We start from the raw sequence: 21,177 nt of genomic DNA, 5'->3' as shown, positions 1-21,177 counted from the left end.
CTTTCGATTAGTTTATAAAACTCAAAATATGTTTTGGGGTCATATGAGCAAGTATGGAGCAAGTTGCATATTATCTGGAGCTTTGAGACTCATTTCAGTAATATCAAGTAATATATTTGACACAAAATGTGGTATTTTATCTAAGCAGATTATCTAAGCAGTCATAAAGCAATGCTGATCATTGCCCAATTCGTGACTAACATTTACTGGCCTGACTTTTTATGAAAATAACCCAAATTCAAATTAGCACAGATTGGTTTACTTAAAGCCGATTCAGGGTGCTCAGGTCATCAGTGCCAGATGGAAGGAGGTGTGTAAGGTTGCCCACCTCTCTCCGACTGCTCCAGTGTTAAGCACTTTCAGAGCTGCAGGACATGTGTTTGTGTGATGTGTCGGCATCCATTTCACACTGCAGCCCGACTTGAACAGACCTCACCCATACTTCTTAAAGTCTGTTTTGTTTCCATGGAGACTAGTGGGGGGGGGGGGGGGGGGCTCATATCCCAGGGGAAGAATCCTGTTCATATAACTCTAATCTGCATGACGGGCTCAGATTCCCGTCATGGTAATAACGGTGACCTTTGACCACACTCAGGAGCCACGCCCTCCTCCACTCCTCACTCAGAGTGTACAATGATGTACGTTTCAGCGGTGATCAGGCTAACACCCATATGTGAGTTAATGCTACTCAGCCAGTCTGCTGTGTTGGGTATGTGAGTTAATGCTACTCAGCCAGTCTACTGTGTTTCCCCTTTATTGTCCTAAATGATAAAGATGCTCTATACAAATAAAGATTCATATCAAATAATTGTACAAACTAGCTCTGGTACAGGAAAGTAGCCAAGTAATATCACACAACAACAAAGCAAAGCTTAACCCAGCATTTTAGGCATTTAGCAGACACCCATACCCAGAGTTACTTACGCTTTTACATGGTCTCCGTTTACTGTACGGATATGCTGAAGCAGCTCTGCTTTAGCACCACGCTCAAGGGAACATCAGCAGCAACCTGCAACCTCTATGTATCAAGCCAGTCCCCAAACCGCCATACTACACTGTCAATAACTACACACTACCATCAGGCTGATTTGACAAACATAAGCCAAATAAATGTACATTCATAATGAGTGAATTGTAAACATTGGAGTTTACCAAAATAAACGGTGTTTTTTGCCAGCACAGCTCAGATCAGAAATTAGACTCCTCTCTGAGCTTTTCATAAAAATGCATTTAATTCATGCATCAGAGCCACCATTTACAGGTGCCAATCATTTAGCATTAAACATTTAGTAGTTCTCACATTTCTCTTTATCTCGTAGTTGTATACTATATTCTATCATTTTTGCATGTAAACATTGCTGCAATATTGAGGAGGGCATTGACTCACACATGCGCTGGCAGCTGCAGTAGTTGCACATTTATGATCGCAGTGCTCACCTTTGTAAACAGTAATTTGCAGAAATTGACACTGAAGATTTCTCCTAACTACAAACCTGAAGTATGAAGACTCAAGTGTACCCGATTATGTAATGACTGACTTTTAACCATTTCAATACTTATGTCATTGTGACGCATTCAATTGGGATCTCTTTCCAAAAGTACTAGCCGATGTGAAAGAGATTTCATAGAATTCAGAGAACAGACATGGCCCCTCTCTGATTCAAGTAATTAAGTGAAAGCCTCAAAATAAATAACTATGTAACCACAACAGTAATTCAAATAAATAAAAAATAAATAAGATGAATCTTGAAAACCGTAGCTTCAGGTCTTCCAGGAATGGACATTAAACAAGGTTTGAAACTGAACAAATAAATAATAGGTAACACCATGTGGTTGCCATGCTAGAGAAACCAATCCATTACCATGGTTACTTAGAAACCATAGGTCACCACACTAGTGCAGCACACAGCCAGGCTCTGAGCACGCTCAGTAACTGCGTGGTTAGATGTAGACCGGCTGCTCCTGGCCCGTCAGTAAGCGGTACATGGCGGCTGGCATCGTCTTCATGTGTATCTGTAGGTGAAAGACAGAGAAACTACATTACCCACAAATACACAGCAACACACACACAAAAACACATTCTCATTAGGGTTTCAGGGTGTAGGGGGGTGGGGTATTAATGTTCTGGGGTGTCGGGAGTGGGGCATTAGGGTGCCCGGATATTTGGGAGAGGGGTATTTAGGGGAGGGGTATTGGGGTATTTGGGGTATTGGGGTATTTGGGAGAGGGGTATTTAGGGGAGGGGTATTGGGGTATTTAGAGGATGGGTATTGGGGTATTTGGGAGAGGGGTATTTAGGATAGGGGTATTGGGGTATTTGGGAGAGGGGTACTGGGGTATTTGGAGTCTCACCTCTCCCACTGCGCTGGAAAGGATGTTGACAATCCTCTCATGGGGCGTGGCCACCACGCTCTGCCCGCTGATCTCGATGATGCGATGGCCGACCCGGACCCCCCCCCTCTCCGCGATGCCCCCCCTCATGAGGCTGCAGATCTGCAGGAGGTGAAAGAAGCACACAGTCCCAAACTTACTCCCACACCCTAAACACACACACCCCCAAATTTACTCCCACACCCTAAACACACACACCCCCAAACTTACTCCCACACCCTAAACACACACATCCCCAAACTTACTCCCACACCCAAAACACACACACCCCCAAACTTACTCCCACACCCTAAACACACACACCCCTAAACTTACTCCCACACCCTAAACACACACACCCCCAAACTTACTCCCACACCCTAAACACACACACCCCCAAACTTACTCCCACACCCAAAACACACACACTCCCAAACTTACTCCCACACCCTAAACACACACACCCCCAAACTTACTCCCACACCCTTAAACTCCTTATGTATAAATAAGGGTTGCACACCTCATTCAAACCATGCACACCTCATTCAACAGAGCAGGGCTGCCCAACCCTGTTCCTGGAGATCTACCATTCCCTAGGTTTTTTCATTCCAACCCTGACAAAGCACACCTCATTCAACAGCTAGAGCAGGCCTGCCCAACTCTGTTCCTGGAGATCATTAGTAGAACTGGATGTGCCAAATTAGGGTTAGAGTGAACATCTCCATGAACAGCGTTGGGCAGCCCTGGTCTAAAGAATCTCACAGTTCTAATGTAATTAAACATATGCTCATTCATAACAGTATCATAAAATCTTTCCTGAGAAATACACTGAAATAATCAAATTCCAAACAATAAGGTAATATCTCTGATGTGGGCATTGGAGATTTACCCAGATTTACATCCAAGTTATTTTTTTACCCCAAATTCTATTACCTTTACTTAAATGTTTTCCCCCATTTTAAAAGTAATTGCTAATCATTAAAATCATTTTTAAAATGAAAAGTAAATATTCATTATAAAAAGATTATTTAATTAATGGACATCTACCCCCGAATTGCCAGATTGATCTGTTTTCATGCGATGAGCTGGGCCTGGAGCAAGCACAGAGAACCGCTGACACAAGCTAGCACAGGCTAGCCCAGGCTAACACTGGCAAACACAGGCTGGCATGGGTTAACACAGGCGGACGTACGTTTTCAGATTTAAAAAAATGTCCCTCTGACTTTCTTTGCCAGTAAAATGATTTATAGAGATGAACCACATACAGTTGTATGTAATGATATAATTATAGCATTATAAAGGATTCCCTAGATGCAGAGAGAGAAGAGAAACAATTTTCACAAGTTCTCATTCAAGTAGGTGCTGACTGCAGAGTGCCAGTTCAGTCATAAGTTAGCAGATCAACACTTTCAAAGAAGTACATATTTAATAAAGTTAATGTAAAATGTAAATAAGGAAAATACTGTATGGGCCAGGGAACTGTGAAGAGAGAAATAGATTGGATGAGGAATTGGCTAAATCTGCTCTGAACACAATTTCTCTAATCTAAAGAAGGGCACAAAGCATCGGTACTGGTATACCCACAATGCCGTTCTGCACACTGAAGCCAAGCTGGTATCTGAGGTCTGGTCTCCGGATCAGCACCATGGTAACTGGGGGGCACCTGACAATGTTGAGTTTGAGCCGCGGCTGCGACTTCAGCCCCTGGGGTGAGGAAGAGGAGCAGGGGGCGGAAGAGGAAGAAGAGCAGAGTGAGGAAGAGCAGCAGGGTGAGGCATGATGTTGAACATTTTACTCTCACAAAAGCGTGGCTCAACTTTCACCCCAAAATCCATATAAAACAGTGGTTCCCAGCCTAGATTCTGGATATTTACTGTCCTGTAGGTTTTCACTCCAACCCTAACAAAGCACATCTCGTTCAACAGCTAGAGCAGGGCTGGCCAACCCTGTTCCTGGAGATCTATCATCCTGCAGGTTTTCACTCCAACCCTAATAAAGCACACCTCATTCAACAGCTAGGGCAGGGCTGGCCAACCTGTTCCTGGAGATCTATCATCCTGCAGGTTTTCACTCCGACCCTAACAAAGCACACCTCATTCAACAGCTAAAGCAGGGCTGCCCAATCCCGTTCATTGAGATCAGCTGTCCTATAAGTTCATTAGAATCAGGTGTGCCAAATTAGGGTTAAAATGAAAACCTGCAGAACAGTAGATCTCCAGGAAATAGGGTTGAGAACCACTGATCTTACCCTGCTTTCAAGTTATGTTGGGTTGTTAGTTTTCCACAAGGCAGAAGTATATCACGACTTAGCCATCCGACTTGTTCCTGATCACATGTTTTATAGTGTGGCTTGTGTATGGCTGCACATCAGCATCTGACAGGCTGTTTACCTTACAGGCTAGCAACTGACGAGCTAGTAATCTTCAACTGTTTCAGGGGGTTGAGAATGCCAATAGCACCGTGAGTTGAATGCTGCAGTATTATAATTATCAAAGAATGTCTGTGTGTTGTAAATTTGTGGCTGTGCTTCACTTAAGGCTTTATTGTATGACATTTCTCACAGTTCAAGCAGGACTCCATAACGGCAAATACATCACAACTCGGCCAATTCCCACGACATATATAATCAAGATTACCCCGACTTGATCATCCGACATAATAAGGTGTTCATGTGGACCTTCCTGGTGGGAAACGCATGTAGACCATAAACCTGACACCACATGAGAGCAGGGTAGTCTCAGATACTTGTGCATGTGCAAAGTTCTCCAGTCCATCACAGATCTGCTTAGTGCAGTGTCCAGGGTTTGTGCACTGGAAACTCCCAGTGTTTCATTGAAGGGTCCTTCCCAAGACACCAATAATCGCAAACCAATAAAGGCAAAAAAATAAAAAAGGCCCAGTTTCTCAGATACAGATTAAAGGCCCACACGCATATATTCACATCATCCTGGAAATCTTTATTTGTGTTCCATAGCTGACCACAGGAGGGGGAGTGGGAGCAGGAATTGGGCTCTGGGGGAGGGGTTAGGGACTTGCTTTGTGTGCATTTTAGATACGAAAAGCAGGACGTGATGCATGTGGGCCTTCAGGCCTGGTCCCTAGACTAAATTAAAATTTGAATGAAGATTCTCCATAGAAAACTGAATTTAGTTCAGGACTAAGTTTAATCTGCATCTGTGAAAAGACCATAAGTATTCAAAATAAAAGTGTGTGGGATGGCAGGAACAGCAGGCCTACTTTGATGATGCTCTGGCAGGTGGTGAGGGGCAGGCCCACCAGGCTGGTGTTGTTGATGGACATGACCTGGTCCCCGACGCTGAGGCCCCCAGAGCGCTCCGCCGGCCCCCCGTGCATCATGTTTGCGATGATGACTGTGGGGAGGATGGAGCCCCAGCCTGACTCCACCACCACCACGCCCAGAATCTCCCCCTTCTGCTTCTCTATGACCACCTGCGGCAGGACACACACACACACACACACATTATACACACGACATATCTCACACACACACATTATACACACGACATATCTCACACACACACACACACACAAACACATTATACACACAACATATCTCACACACTCACACATTATATATACAACATATCGCTCTCTCACACACACACACACATTATACACACGACATATCTCACACACACACACACATTATACACACGACATATCTCACACACACACACACACACACACAAACACATTATACACACAACATATCTCACACACTCACACATTATATCTACAACATATCGCTCTCTCACACACACACACACACACACACATTATACACACAACATATCTCTCTCACACACACACACACAAACACATTATACACACAACATATCTCTCACACACACATTATACACACAACATATCTCTCACACACACACACATTATACACACATTAAACATGACATATCTCTCTCACTCACACACACACACAAACACATTATACACACAACATATCTCTCTCACACACACACATTATACACACATTATACATACAACATATCTCTCAAACACACACACACACTATACACACATTATACACACACTATACACAGAACATATCTCTCTCACACACACATACACATTAAACATACAACATATCTCTCACACACACACAATCTATACATAAAATGTATATACGACACATCTCACACACAAACACACACACACTTTAATACATACGACATAATTTCATGCTCAGCATTTCACCAGCTCGGCTGAAACCGGGAGTGCAGTCGGTGACGTACGTTTTTGCAGTTCTCGGACTTGGAGAAGTGTATGAGGTCATCATTGTACATGTCCTGAGTGCTGAGCAGGTCACTGTACTCCCTCTGGCTCAGGTCCTCAGGATTGATGCCATTGGCCCGCAGGAACTCCTGATAGGCCACGCTGAAGGCCTGGCCAATCGACTGTGCGATGAGCTGGGCCTGGAGCAAGCACAGAGAACCGCTGACACAAGCTAGCACAGGCTAGCCCAGGCTAACACTGGCAAACACAGGCTGGCATGGGTTAACACAGGCGGACGTACGTTTTCAGATTTAAAAAAATGTCCCTCTGACTTTCTTTGCCAGTAAAATGATTTATAGAGATGAACCACATACAGTTGTATGTAATGATATAATTATAGCATTATAAAGGATTCCCTAGATGCAGAGAGAGAAGAGAGGTTTCTTTTTTTAGCTCCACTCATAAGGCTATAAAAGAGCTAAGAAAAGCAAGTGAAGACAGAGGAAAAACGTGAATTAGGCAAATGGAATGTCCTTGCTCCTTCAAACAGTTCAAAGCCACGTCGGTTACAGATGTGGCAGATGCATGGCAGATGGGGAGAGGTGGATCCACAGGTCGATCAGTTATGCGTCACTCATTCTGGGGTGAATAATAATTGGAGCCGAAAGAGAGAAACAAAAGGCAAAAAGAAAGACTCACATCCTCAGACTCAAAGACATGGCAGATCATCCTGTACTGGCGTCTCCCCTCTGGGGCGGAGTCACTGCCCTGGCCCCTCCCCTCTGGGGCGGAGTCACTGCCCTGGCCCCTCCCCTCTGGGCCGGAGTCACTGCCATGGCCCCTCCCTTCGTAGGCGGAGTCACTACCTTGGCCCCTCCCTTCATAGGCAGAGTCAAGGTACTGGTCCCTCCCTTCGTGGGTGGGGTCATTGTACTGGCCTCTCCCTTCCTGGGTGGGGTTACTGTACTGGCTCCTCCCTTCCTGGGCGGAGTCACTGCACTGCCCCCTCTCATCGTGGGTGAGGTCACTGTATTGGCTCCTCCCTTCGTGGGCGGAGTCACCGGCCTCCGGCAGCTCCTGAGATCGGGGGCGGGGCCTCTTGCGGCGAGCCATGAGGACCACGATGTCCCCGATGTCGGCGATGTAGGAGATGGTCCTCAGAGGGTGGTCCATCATCGTCTCCTGACCGCGAGAAGAGGTACGGTTGGGTTGTGGTCAGTGTGATTAGGGTATGGTTGGGTTGTGGTCAGAATGTTGTTAGGGGATAGACAGAGAGTGTTTTGGTTATAGTTGGGTTGTGGGAGAGGGTTTAGGGTATGGTTGGGCTGTGGTCAGACAGGGTTTAGGGTATGGTTGAGTTGTGGCCAGAGAGGGTTTAGGGTATGGTTGGGTTGTGGGAGAGGGTTTAGGGTATGGTTGGGTTATGGTCAGAGTGTTTAGGGTATGGTTGGGTTGTGGTCAGACAGGGTTTAGGATATAGTTGAGTTGTGGCCAGAGAGGGTTTAGGGTATAGTTGGGTTGTGGTTAGTGTGATTAGGTTATTGTTGGTTAGATTATGGTCAGAGGGTTTAGGGTATGGTTGGGTTGTGGTCAGAGAGGGTTTAGGGTATGGTTGGGTTGTGGTTAGTGTGATTAGGTTATTGTCGGTTGGGTTGTGGTCAGAGGGTTTAGGGTATGGTTGGGTTGTGGTTAGTGTGATTAGGTTATTGTTGGTTGGGTCGTGGTCAGAGGGTTTAGGGTATGGTTGGGTTGTGGTTAGTGTGATTAGGTTATTGTTGGTTGGGTTGTGGTCAGAGGGTTTAGGGTATGGTTGGGTTGTGGTTAGTGTGATTAGGTTATTGTTGGTTGGGTTGTGGTCAGAGAGTGTTTAGGGCATTGTTGGGTTGTGGTCAGAGAGTGTTTTGGTTATGGTTATGGTTGGGTTGTGGTGAGTGTGGTTAGCATGTAGATAAGAATGAAGCTGGCTAAATAAAGTCTCCAATATTGAGAATACTTTTATGTTTCCTACACTAAGCTTCTCTACCTTTGTCTCTCCAGTATTCAGAACATTATTCAGAATATTTGTCATCCCACTGTTTTTTTAATATAAATTCCATGAAGTCTATTTTTATACATGTCAGAAGCCATCTGTCAGTGACTCTGGAAAAATGTCTCTAGAAATTATCCTCCTTTGTCAGATGTGATAAGCAGGGTATATTCCCAGGGGCGCTGAAGTGGTCATTTACACAAGCTTAAATACACACCTGATAATGACATGGAGAAGGTCATTGAAATAGGTGCCATTAATAGGGCAGGAAGAGGTGGAGGGCATGAGAGATAGGAGGAATAGAAGAGGGAAGAGAGAGAAAGAGAGAGAGGGAGACACGCACACAGAGAGGGCGAGAGAGAGAGATGCACAGAGATACAGGTGTGCTGTACCTGTGTGTCGGCGTTGAGCACTTTGATTCGCTGGGTGGAGATGAACAGGTCTACCTCAGCGCTAACCGGGGGCTGAGCCTCAGGGGACTGTGGGCTCTGAGGGAGCAATTCACACAATCCACACAATTCACACAATCACAATCCACACAATCCACACAATTCACACAATTCACACAATCCACACAATCCACACAATTCACACAATTCACACAATTCACACAATCCACACAATCCACACAATCCACACAAATCACAATTCACACAATTCATACAAATCACAATTCACACAATTCACACAAATCGCAGAGACCTACAGCACACTCCCAAAGCTTGCCTAATGCCACACATGTACACACAGACACTAACACACACACACAGACACTAACACACTACCAAAGCCTGTCTCATACCACACATAGGCATGCACACATGCACGCACACAGACACATACACTAACACACACACACAAACGCGCACACAGTAATGTGCACACACACACACACACAGTAATGTGCACACTAACACACACACACACACACACACACACACACACACACACACAGAAATAGCCCTGTACACGCTAATGACAGACACACCCATGCACACCCAAACTTCCCTGTACACATTAATAAGACACATACACACGCACAAAACACATAAACACATGCACACACGTCCACATGCACACACATGTTCACACGCACACACAATCTGCCCATACAACACTTACCTAAACTGCTGGCTGCCGGCTAATACCACACACACACACAAACACACTCACACGCAGAAATTTCCCTGTACTCACTAATGACAGACACACACACACGCACATAAAACACAGAAATATAACTGATACACACAGCAACCACAGACAGGCTGTTGAGTATAAGCTGCTAACCAACTAAAATGTAAATGTAAATGCAGCAGTACGTATACAGATTCAGAAACAGTGAAAAACAAAGAGAGGAGAGGAGCGAGAGAGAGTGAGACAGACAGACAGACATACAGGGTGCTACTATACCTTCTTCCTGCTTTTTGCCATCTGTTGGAAACAATGAGAGAGCAGTGGTCAGATCAGAGCAAGGGAGGGGGCTAGCCATACCAAAACCGCACCCCCCCCCCCCCACCCCCCTAAAGCCCCTCAGGACAGCGATGCTGAGGTCCATCTGTCTGGTTAGAGAAACAGCATCACATCACATTACCACAGCCATCATTAAAAAACTACTCCTAACAAGATACCTACACATCTCACACCACACACCTCCTAAACTGTGCAATGTACCCAGATCAGTGTTAGAGAGAGACTGTGAACAGACCTTCCACACAGTGCACTGTACCCAGATCAGTGTTAGAGAGAGAGAGACTATGAACAGACCATCCACACAGTGCACTATACCCAGATCAGTGTTAGAGAGTGACTGTGAACAGACTTTCCACACAGTGCACTGTACCCAGATCAGTGTTAGAGAGAGAGACTGTGAACAGACCATCCACACAGTGCACTGTACCCAGATCAGTGTTAGAGAGAGAGACTATGAACAGACCATCCACACAGTGCACTGTACCCAGATCAGTGTTAGAGAGAGACTATGAACAGACCATCCACACAGTGCACTGTACCCAGATCAGTGTTAGAGAGAGAGACTGTGAACAGACCATCCACACAGTGCACTGTACCCAGATCAGTGTTAGAGAGAGACTATGAACAGACCATCCACACAGTGCACTGTACCCAGATCAGTGTTAGAGAGAGAGACTGTGAACAGACCATCCACACAGTGCACTGTACCCAGATCAGTGTTAGAGAGAGAGACTGTGAACAGACCATCCACACAGTGCACTGTACCCAGATCAGTGTTAGAGAGAGAGACTGTGAACAGACCATCCACACAGTGCACTGTACCCAGATCAGTGTTAGAGAGAGACTGTGAACAGACCATCCACACAGTGCACTGTACCCAGATCAGTGTTAGAGAGAGAGACTATGAACAGACCATCCACACAGTGCACTATACCCAGATCAGTGTTAGAGAGAGACTATGAACAGACCATCCACACAGTGCACTGTACCCAGATCAGTGTTAGAGAGAGACTATGAACAGACCATCCACACAGTGCACTGTACCCAGATCAGTGTTAGAGAGAGAGACTATGAACAGACCATCCACACAGTGCACTGTACCTAGATCAGTGTTAGAGAGAGACTATGAACAGACCATCCACACAGTGCACTGTACCCAGATCAGTGTTAGAGAGAGAGACTGTGAACAGACCATCCACACAGTGCACTGTACCCAGATCAGTGTTAGAGAGAGACTATGAACAGACCATCCACACAGTGCACTGTACCCAGATCAGTGTTAGAGAGAGAGACTGTGAACAGACCATCCACACAGTGCACTGTACCCAGATCAGTGTTAGAGAGAGAGACTGTGAACAGACCATCCACACAGTGCACTGTACCCAGATCAGTGTTAGAGAGAGACTGTGAACAGACCATCCACACAGTGCACTGTACCCAGATCAGTGTTAGAGAGAGAGACTGTGAACAGACCATCCACACAGTGCACTGTACCCAGATCAGTGTTAGAGAGAGACTATGAACAGACCATCCACACAGTGCACTGTACCCAGATCAGTGTTAGAGAGAGAGACTGTGAACAGACCATCCACACAGTGCACTGTACCCAGATCAGTGTTAGAGAGAGAGACTGTGAACAGACCATCCACACAGTGCACTGTACCCAGATCAGTGTTAGAGAGAGACTGTGAACAGACCATCCACACAGTGCACTGTACCCAGATCAGTGTTAGAGAGAGGAAACTCACCCGTACTCTGCTCACAGCCTCCTGAGCCTGTGTCATGCGCACACTCTTTGACGGCGTTTTCTCGGACAGTAGCTGGGTGGACCCCAGGTAATTTGCTGCAAATATGATCCCATCGATCAGATCCTCTGGGTCACATGGTCCTGGAACTGAAAGGAAAATCAATCAATCAGTACAACTATTCTATTAGTCAATCAAACCTATCAAGAAATTGGAGAAAAGAAGAATATTGAAATGTATACAGACAAACTATTAAGGAATCTGATTTAATTTATTCAATCAATACAATTATGAATCAACAAACTAAATTAATTTGCTAATCCATCCAACAATAGAACAAATAGCAAATCAATTAATCAGATTAGCCAGTTGATTACTGGTAGGGGCATACCCTCCCCAAAGCAGAAAGTTCTTCTATAAATTTGGACCTCAGTGAGTGACAACATTGACTATTCTCATCCCTGAATTGATTTTACTATTTTCATTAGCTACAGTTTTGGTGATGAGATACTTACCATCCACATAGGTTGGGAATGAGGCCAAGGTCTTCCTAGGCTGCAATACAAACAGGGCAGCTGAGATGAACAAAGACCCTACACTCAAAGTCAACCCACACACTTAAAGATACGGATGGTAAATGGACTGCATTTATCCAAAACACTTTACAATTCATACCTCTCATTCACACACACACTCACACTCATGATGATAGGCTAGCAATTGTCTCATGGGGGGCAACAGGGGGTCAGGTGTCTTGCTCAGGGACACTTCAACACACCCAGGAAGGGGTCGAACCAGTAACCTTCCGACTGCCGACTGCCACCACTCTTACCTGGAGCTAATGTCACCCCTTCACATATGTCAGTACATACGTGCATTGAGCTTTGTTTATATCCAAGGCATCGAAGGTATTATTCTGTCCAAACATCTGACAGAGAATTTCCCTCCTTCACCTAACAACACTGACTTAAAAATGAGTTAATTTTGTGTCATGAATCACAATCATTAGGGTTCATCCAGTTTGCCCTGAGGTGACAGCAGTGTGAGGTAATACTAACTGTAAAGGGGATAACAGTACTAAGATAAAGAGCCTGTATATCACCTCTTGGCTGGGTGGAGATTCAACGCTGTAGTTAGTCTCCTGGAGCTGCTGTCTGTTGGTAGACTCCGGCCCCAGAGGAGAGGTGGAGTCCGAGTCCAGGGACTGAGGAAGAGAGAGGAAGATAGGGGAGTTAAACTTCTTCTATTTTTATTTAATTCTTATCAATTCATACAGGGTAGGTTGACTGAGCACACATGCTCTTTAATAGCAATGCCCTGTGAATGCCCCCCAACGCAGCCTAACCTGTATGTCTTTTGACTGCGGGGGGAAACCAGAGTACCCGGAGGAAACCCAAGCAGCCATATGGAGAACATGCAAACTCCACATAGAGAGGCCCAGGCCAAGATTCTAACCCAGGGCCTTCTCGCTGTAAGAAGTGCTATACACTGCAGCATCTTGTACCATCTTCGCCTGAAGCCCAAAGGACCTTTTTATAGCTTTAAAGGAGACATTTACAGAGGTAATTAGAGAAGCGGTTGGTCTGGTACTTGGTGATACTCACACTGACGCTGCCCAGAGACGGCTGCAGGTCACTCTCCGTCGTGGGGCTGAGGTCCTGCCTCATCACCCACACGGGCTGCATGGGCTCCTCGGGGGTGTAGGGAGAGCGGATGGTCCGGGTTTTCACCTCTTGGATGGCCTCCTTAATGTCCTTGATAGCCAGAGAGAGGGAGTCTCTCCTTCCCCAATTCTGCTCGCCTGCTCCATACTCATCCTGGGGCTCCCTTGGGGAGTTCTGTTCTTCCTGTGGCTGGCCTGGTCCTATCTCCCCCAGGGAACTCTGTTCTTCCTGGGGCTGGCCTGGTCCTATCTCCCCCTGGGAACTCTGTTCTTTCTGGGGCTGGCCTGGTCCTATCTCCCCCTGGGAACTCTGTTCTTCCTGGGGCTGGCCTGGTCCTATCTCCCCCTGGGAGCTCTGTTCTTCCTGTGGCTGGCCTGGTCCTATGTCCCCCTGTGAGGCCTGTTCATCCTGGGGCTGGCCTGGTCCTATCTTCCCCTGGGAGCTCTGTCCATCCTGGTGCTGGCCTGGTCCTATCTCCCCCTGTGAAGCCTTTTCTTCCTGGGGCTGGCCTGGTTGTAACGGCCTCTGGAAGGCTTCTTCTTCCTGGGGCTGGCCTGGTTGTAACTGCCTCTGGAAGGCCTGTCCATCCTCGGGCTTGCCTGGTCCTATCTCCCCCTGTGAGGCCTGCCCATCCTGGGGCTGGCCTGGTTGTAATTGCCTCTGGAAGACTTCTTCCTGGGCCTCATCTTGCCCTTGCTCCCTCTGAGAGTCCTGTTCTGACTCTGGCCAGTCTCCCACTTCACCCAGAGCCCTGTCCAAGCTCCATGACCTTCGTCTCCTCACGTAAGCAGCCTCTACTTTCTCCCCGTCCTTCTGCCCTGGAGAAAGAAGGACCTCTGGCTCCTTTTCAGGGCTATCTGACTCCCCATCGGAGCGCCCGTCATAGTGGTGCAGACGGGACCCCACGGTACGCCGCTGCCACAGCCCGCCCTGCTCAAAGAGGCGGAGCCCTGCCCTGCGGAGCTGTAGGGCCGTCTGTCGCACCCACTCCCCCTCCCACTCCCCCTCAATCTCCTCATACCCCTGGCCCAGCTGCCCGTGTGCATCTGTGTGGGACTCTAGGTGTGGATCTCTGTAGGACTCTGTGCAGGAGCCTGTGTCAGGCTCTGTGTGACTTTCTTTGTGTGGTTCTGTGTTTCTCTCTGTGCAGGAATAAGATTCTGTACTGGGTTCTTTGCTTGATTCTGCACATGGTTCAATGTTTGGTTTCACATGTGGCGCAGTGGTTGGTTCCACGTTGGGTTCTGCTGCATTGGGATCTGTGGCTGGTTCTGTCCTCTGTTGTCTTGGCTGCTGGTGGTGGGTGCGTCTGCTTTTTGTAAGTTTGGGGTTCAAGGCAGCATGGTTGTGGTCGGGGGAATGTGGGGGAGGAACTGGAGCAGGCATTGGGTGCGGGGCGTGGAAGCTGGGTGTGTGTCGCCCAGGCTCTCTGTCGAACTGTGGGGCGTTTAAACTGTGCGCCCCTGTGTCCCCCCCCAGCCTGACCCCCGCCTCAGCCCCAGCCTCAGTACCAGCCCCCAGTCCTGCCCAGTCCTCTTTCCCCAGGGTGGGGCCACTCTTTCCTCCCCCGGTAGGATGGGGCTGGGCGTCTCCCTGCTCTCCGTGTTTGTGCCTGGGCTGCTGAGCCCGTCGGTAGCGGGTCACGCCTGGGCGGGGCTGCTGCGGAGCTCCGCCCTCCTGCACCGGCCCTCGAGGCGCTCGCGTTCGCCCGCCCCTGCCCGACGATGACTCGTTCCTACGGTAATGCTGCTGGTTGCCGTGCCGATGGTTTTGTATCTCATCTGCGGCCTCGGCGGCCTGGCTTTGCTGCTGGCACGGTCGCCACCCAGACCGCACCCCTTCCCCCGCCCCTGCTCTCCCATTGGCCTGCCTGGGACGATGAGTGGGAGGAGCCCTGCCAGGCCCTTCCCCTGACTCCGCCTTCTGGACGGAGCTCATGGTTCAGGTGTTCTGCAGAAGACAAAGCAAAAAGGTTAGCATGGCTCTCTCATCAACATTTCCATGCATCACAGGGAAATCAAATCCTGCCAGTTTTAAAAATACATCAAACGGGGTAAATTCTATCATTGTTCATTGACAATTTAGTCATTTAGCAGACGCTTTTAATCCAGAGCTATTGAATAAATTGAAATAAATAACAATAAAATTGAATAAATAGCAAAAATCATTGTTTGTAGCACAGTCGTAAATATAAGATAGTCATAGTAAGTGCAGATTTATTATATTAAGGCAGTGGTGTCCAATCTTATCCTAAAAGGGCCGGTGTGGGTGCAGGTTTTTGTTTTAACCCAGCAGTAACACACCTGATTATACTAATGAACTAATCATGGTCTTTAATTAAGACCTTGATGAGTAGAATCAGCTGTCTTAGTCCTGTGCTAAAACAACAACCTGCACACACACCGGCCCTTTCTGGATAAGACTGGACACCCCTGTATTAAGGTATAAAAGAAGGATATGGGGGAGGTGAAGGGTAAATCAGAAGAGAGGATAAGGTACATGACTATCATGAATCTCCAGGGTCTTTGGACCAGCTTGTACACCCTCCCCTATGTTCTTTGAAACTGGGTTTCTTGCAGATGGACGTGCTGGTGCATACTGGCATTCTCTGACTCAACTGAGCCACACAATCTCCACAAAATATGAGCTGTGAAAATCTGCTCTTCAGGGATCTGACTGATATACCACACAGCCTTGTGGTCCACAGTTTAGCCTCTCTTTTGAACCTATACGTTAAAATAACAATACAGCCCGTGACCATAGATCCCCTTCGTGACATGCTGCCAAGAGCTAAATTCAATAGGAACCAGAAAATTGTGGTTTTAGTTACTCTATAATCAGCCTGTGGGTATGTGTTGAGTTGCAGTATAAAGCCATCTGTATATTCATACATTTCAATGATTAATGCAGCATTGAATCTTTAGCCTGATCTTAACTGAAAAATGCTGAACATGAACGCTAATCTTTTTTCAGTGTAGATCACTAAAACCACCACTGTTGGCACTGATTGAGTACAAAGTATGTGGTATATAGTGCATAGGCAACAGCTTTAAAATATGCAGTCAATGTCCCATGATGGGACAATATTATTTTAAACTGTGTCCCAATATAAAACCTGCTTATTATGCAAACAAATGGCAAATAAAATGCAAGAAATTCAGCATGATATGAAACGCGCATATCCTGGGATTCTATGGCGGTGGAACCTGTCAGGCTGAGGCTCACATACCGCAGAGTGCGAAGTCGAATCGGAAGTCTAAAAACGCACACACTGTATTCTGTAGGTCTGTGTCCAGTCGCCATTGTACACCTGCACCGTACATTTCCTTCCATAGCCCCGTTCTCTACATAAGAATCGCTGTTTTGTTATTACTCTCTGGTACAACCCCATATCACTAGGCTGCACCTTTCTTTATAACGGCTCATTCGTAGGAAGGTTCGGATTGGCAAGGCGGAGCTGGTAAACTGGTTACTGTGTAAAGGCCATTTAGCTGCGCGCAAGCTGCAGTGTTTCGCTGGACATTGCATCCTTCATCGTAGACAACAATTAAGTGACTTGTTGCAGACAGGACAGATGTATACATCTGGAGAGAAGACGTCCCAATCAATTCAAGTAAAACCAACATCTCACGGTATTTTCTTTCCTCGATTACGCACGCCAGCAGCCAACAAGTTTACGGAAATTACTGTCATTCGTGTGTCATCTTAGGCTAGATTCGCATGATTTAAATCCCACCGAAAGAATCGTGAACTGTTGTGGTCTGAGCTGACGCGGTAGTCGGTTTTTCCGCTACCGTCAGTTTCAGGAGATGCGAATTATTAAGTTAAATAGCCTGATAACCTGGACACTGTGACCGTCTTCAAAACACCGCAAAAAAGTGCGATTTAGCAGGCTAAATCCGTAGGGTTTTATGTAGGCTACCGAATGGCTGTCTCCTTTATGTTTTTCATTTATAACGGGGCAATATTTGTAGTCAGCTGTCACAGTTCTAAATGTGACTATAAGCTACCAACCAGCCGGGCCCTGTGCCGTCTGTCTAGTGACGCTTGGTACACAGGTGTAGGCTACTGTATTTTCAAATGATTTGACATCTCATTGATGCACTGGTGCCACTTTGTTCGTTGCGTTCTGTATGTACCTTGCTAATATGTGCTGACAATCGGTTAAACCATCGCTAGCAACCTGAAACAAGAAACGCACCTTACCTGTTTTTGATTAGCGACGTTTCATAGCCCCGTTAATCCGGTCTCCTTTTACAGCCACCATCTTCCCTGTCCGTCACACTCACGCCGAGCTGCGGTCAGTCTGCGCTCTCACTCGGCTCCTCCCTCCCCCACCCCCGGCGCTTCCCCCGGGCCCTCCCCACCTCACGGCGGCATCAGAGAGGATTACATACGACTCGTTACAGCATCTCTCGAGCCAGAGGCGAGGCATTACTGTTGTCTAATACCCAGCCCTCCAGCTGTCCACAAGCACTCTAACACACTACCTTATTCCGTTTTATTTTCCACAGAAGGATTACAGTGTTAACCCAGTCTTTGCACAGACACACCTCATAACTGAATAACCTCCCCTCTCTCCACAAATGCAGTTAAGAACGGTAATGTTAGGGTATCCCCGGCTTGGATTGGTCCAAAATGTGTAGATTAATAGGCCGCAGTATTATCAATGTCATCTGTATATTTTTAAGGGGCCCAATGACATATGTATTCATAGGGCTCAGGTTTCCTGGCACAGTCCTTGTAAATGGCTCTTATTAAACAGTATTTTTAATACAGTGTGTCCAGAGCTCTTCTAAAAAATGATGCGGTATGCAAGGGATTTTAAAATCCCTTTTGTAAATGGCACAGGTCAGAGCTAAAATGTGTGGTGTCAGGTTCTGTGTTTTCTGTATGTTTTCTGGATAAGTCGTTAGCGTTTCCATGTATTTGTTCCCTCTGTACTTACCGTAGCCTGTTTCCTGTTAGTTTCATTCATTCATTTGTTTTGTCTGTCTCTCTTGTCTCTGCCTCCCCAGTTCTTATATGTACTTTCTTCGTGTCTCCTGTCATTTCACTCACCTGTTCCTCGTTGTGATGCTTGTTAGTTACCTGTATTTAAACCCCTTTGTTAGTTTAGTTCGTTGCCAGATTGCTATGTGTCCCGACCGTACTCTCCAGCATTATTTCCTGATTGATCTCCGTTGTGACCTGTTTTGTATTAGACCTCCGTCTCTGGATTTACCCTTTTGTTGATTTGACCCGTTCTGTTTGGACTCTGTTTGGCTTTTCGGTTTTTGATTTTGGACCCTTTGCTTATGACATCGACCACGTATTGGATTATCCCTGCTGTACCTGTTTGCTTGTGTACCAAACCTTTGCCTGGGCTCTTGTTTTCGAATTGCCTGATCTCTGTCACAACTGTTTGCTGGAAATTGTCCCCTGCCTTTCCCCATATGGGATTACACTGAGTCTGTGCTAATATTGCAGAGGGTTTTCATTATATGGGACTACACTGAGTTAGTGCTAATATTGGGTTGGGTTGGGTCTGTATGATTATCCAGGTGTTTCAGCTGCAAACACTATAAAACTATACAGAGGTGTACTCACACACACACATGCACACACATGCATGTATTTACAGTCGCACACACGCACACACACACTCACACGGGCATTCACACACCCAAACACACGCACGCACACGCACACACACGCACACACACGTGCATGCATTTACAGTCGCACACACGCACACACACGGGCATTCACACACACACGCACACACACGCACACACACATCAGAGGCCTCTCGCAGAAATATGGGAGCCATGTGTTGGTTCTGATCTAAAAGGCTGACAGAACTGCAGTTCAAGGAATTCAAGGAATGTGATTTCCCCCTCGAACAAAGAGAAATCGCATATTTAATCATTCGGCTTGTTTCCTACACTTAACTGTTGCCTTGTTATACAATTTACTTCATAATGAGAGGAAGAGATGAGAACACAGTACCAACACGGGTCTGCAATGCAGACCATATTGAAAAACGTATGTGTTCACTGTACTGAAATAAATATCTGCCCTTTTAATGAGCCAGCCAGACATCTGTGAGTACATGTGCCTCCCCTTCTGTTCAGAGAGCAAAGATTTGGAATCAACCCTGACTACAATCAGACATCAGCTCATCCATGATCTTACAAAGCTGGGGTGGGACATCCGGATTGAAAAAGTAAAAGTCCTCCCCAGTATTTTTGTTTCAATCTCCTGGATTTGCTAATTGGCTCAATTCCTCAGCCAGGGGGCAGAACTACAATAGTTAGTGAAGTCAGCTGGCTGATGAGTGGAAGAAACACATGGTAGCACTTTTTACTTCCTGACCCCTGAACTTTCCGACTCTGGTTTTGTGTACATTTGCCTTGGACAGCCCTGCACTCTGGAGTAGGGTTGCCACCTCCAGTCCTGTAAAAATCCTGGACACATACGAAGCTGGCAAACTGAGTAAGCCGGTCAGTCGCTCTCGAGGGTGCGTGAGCCTGAAGGAATGTGGTGCGCTACTACCTTGTGCTTGGTGCCTCTTTCAAGACAGAAATAAAGAGCGTAATTTGTGAAGGTTAATAACGTCTCCACCATTTTTTACATTACATTTAGGAACGAACACTGGATACGCTGTCTACATTTCATTAAGCAGTACTAATGTATGCAACACTCAAAATTACTTTTCTTTTTCAATAATGACATTTCGTTAAATAATTTTTTCCAGGACAGACAACAAAAATCCGGGTGGCAACCCTAGTTAGCATACTGATATGACGAATGTGGAGACTTTTAGTGAACCGCCTTTTAATTCATATCCCGTTTCCATCCTGCAGCTGCAAGCACTTAGAAACAACGTAACCCTCTTTTTAACAGGCCAACAACAGCAACAACATGATCAAGATAGCGTTAGCGCCTCAGTGTTAATGACAGTGTTAAGAGCTACTGAAAACATTAATCTCAGCGTTAGTGGTGGTATCAGTATGTGCTGTAAACTGTTCTATCACTTTCGTCTCCTGTTGGAGGAATTAGTGTTCAACAAGGTGTCTTCAACCATGCTTATTTCTCTCTTCCTCACTCCCCTACTCTCCCTCTCCCTTCCTCTCTCCATTGCTCTTTTCTTCCCAATTTCTCTCTCTCTCTCCTTCTCTCTCTTTCTCTCTCCATGGATCTTTTCTTCCCAATTTCTCTCTCTGTCCCTCTCGCTCTCTCTCTCTATGTCCCCCTCTCTCTCTTTCTCTCTCTCTGTCCCTCCCTCGCTCTCTCTGTCCCTCTCTCTGTTCCTCTCTCTCTCTCATTTCATTGAAGGTATTCAGAGAATCTGCAGTGAATTAGTATTGCGCCTCTCTCCTCCCCTCAGTGAAGCGGCACAACATCTGTGCGGGAAGGCTGCAGACGTTCTCCGGCCGTGTCAGTGCAGTGGACATTCTCACAGAGCCTGTGAATGCTGTGAATAGTCTCTCTGGTTGTGTGAGTGGTGTGAATAGTCTCTCGGGTTGTGTGAGTGGTGTGAATAGTCTCTCGGGTTGTGTGAGTGCTGTGAATAGTCTCTCGGGTTGTGTGAGTGCTGTGCAGTCTCTCGGGTTGTGTGAGTGCTGTGCAGTCTCTCGGGTTGTGTGAGTGCTGTGCAGTCTCT

General features: G+C 46.6%; 1 protein-coding gene across 1 annotated transcript; it reads right to left on the bottom strand.

Moving 5' to 3' along the window:
• Positions 1–738: 738 nt before the first annotated feature.
• LOC133142113 (amyloid-beta A4 precursor protein-binding family A member 1-like) lies at positions 739–14,989 on the bottom strand. The gene is made up of 12 exons (XM_061263103.1): positions 13,470–14,989; positions 12,968–13,069; positions 12,381–12,420; positions 11,869–12,014; positions 10,061–10,081; positions 9,040–9,135; positions 7,321–7,803; positions 6,642–6,821; positions 5,608–5,820; positions 3,955–4,074; positions 2,353–2,493; positions 739–2,013 (listed from the first exon to the last, which is right to left on the bottom strand). Exons 1-12 carry the CDS (start codon positions 14,913–14,915, stop codon positions 1,942–1,944), a joined length of 3,060 nt encoding a protein of 1,019 aa, XP_061119087.1. The 5' UTR covers positions 14,916–14,989; the 3' UTR covers positions 739–1,941.
• Positions 14,990–21,177: the final 6,188 nt, after the last annotated feature.

Source organism: Conger conger, chromosome 12, assembly GCF_963514075.1.
Source record: "Conger conger chromosome 12, fConCon1.1, whole genome shotgun sequence".
Classification (NCBI taxonomy): domain Eukaryota; kingdom Metazoa; phylum Chordata; class Actinopteri; order Anguilliformes; family Congridae; genus Conger; species Conger conger.
Note: the sequence above shows the minus strand (reverse complement) of the source record. Positions and strands in the feature narration are given on the sequence as shown.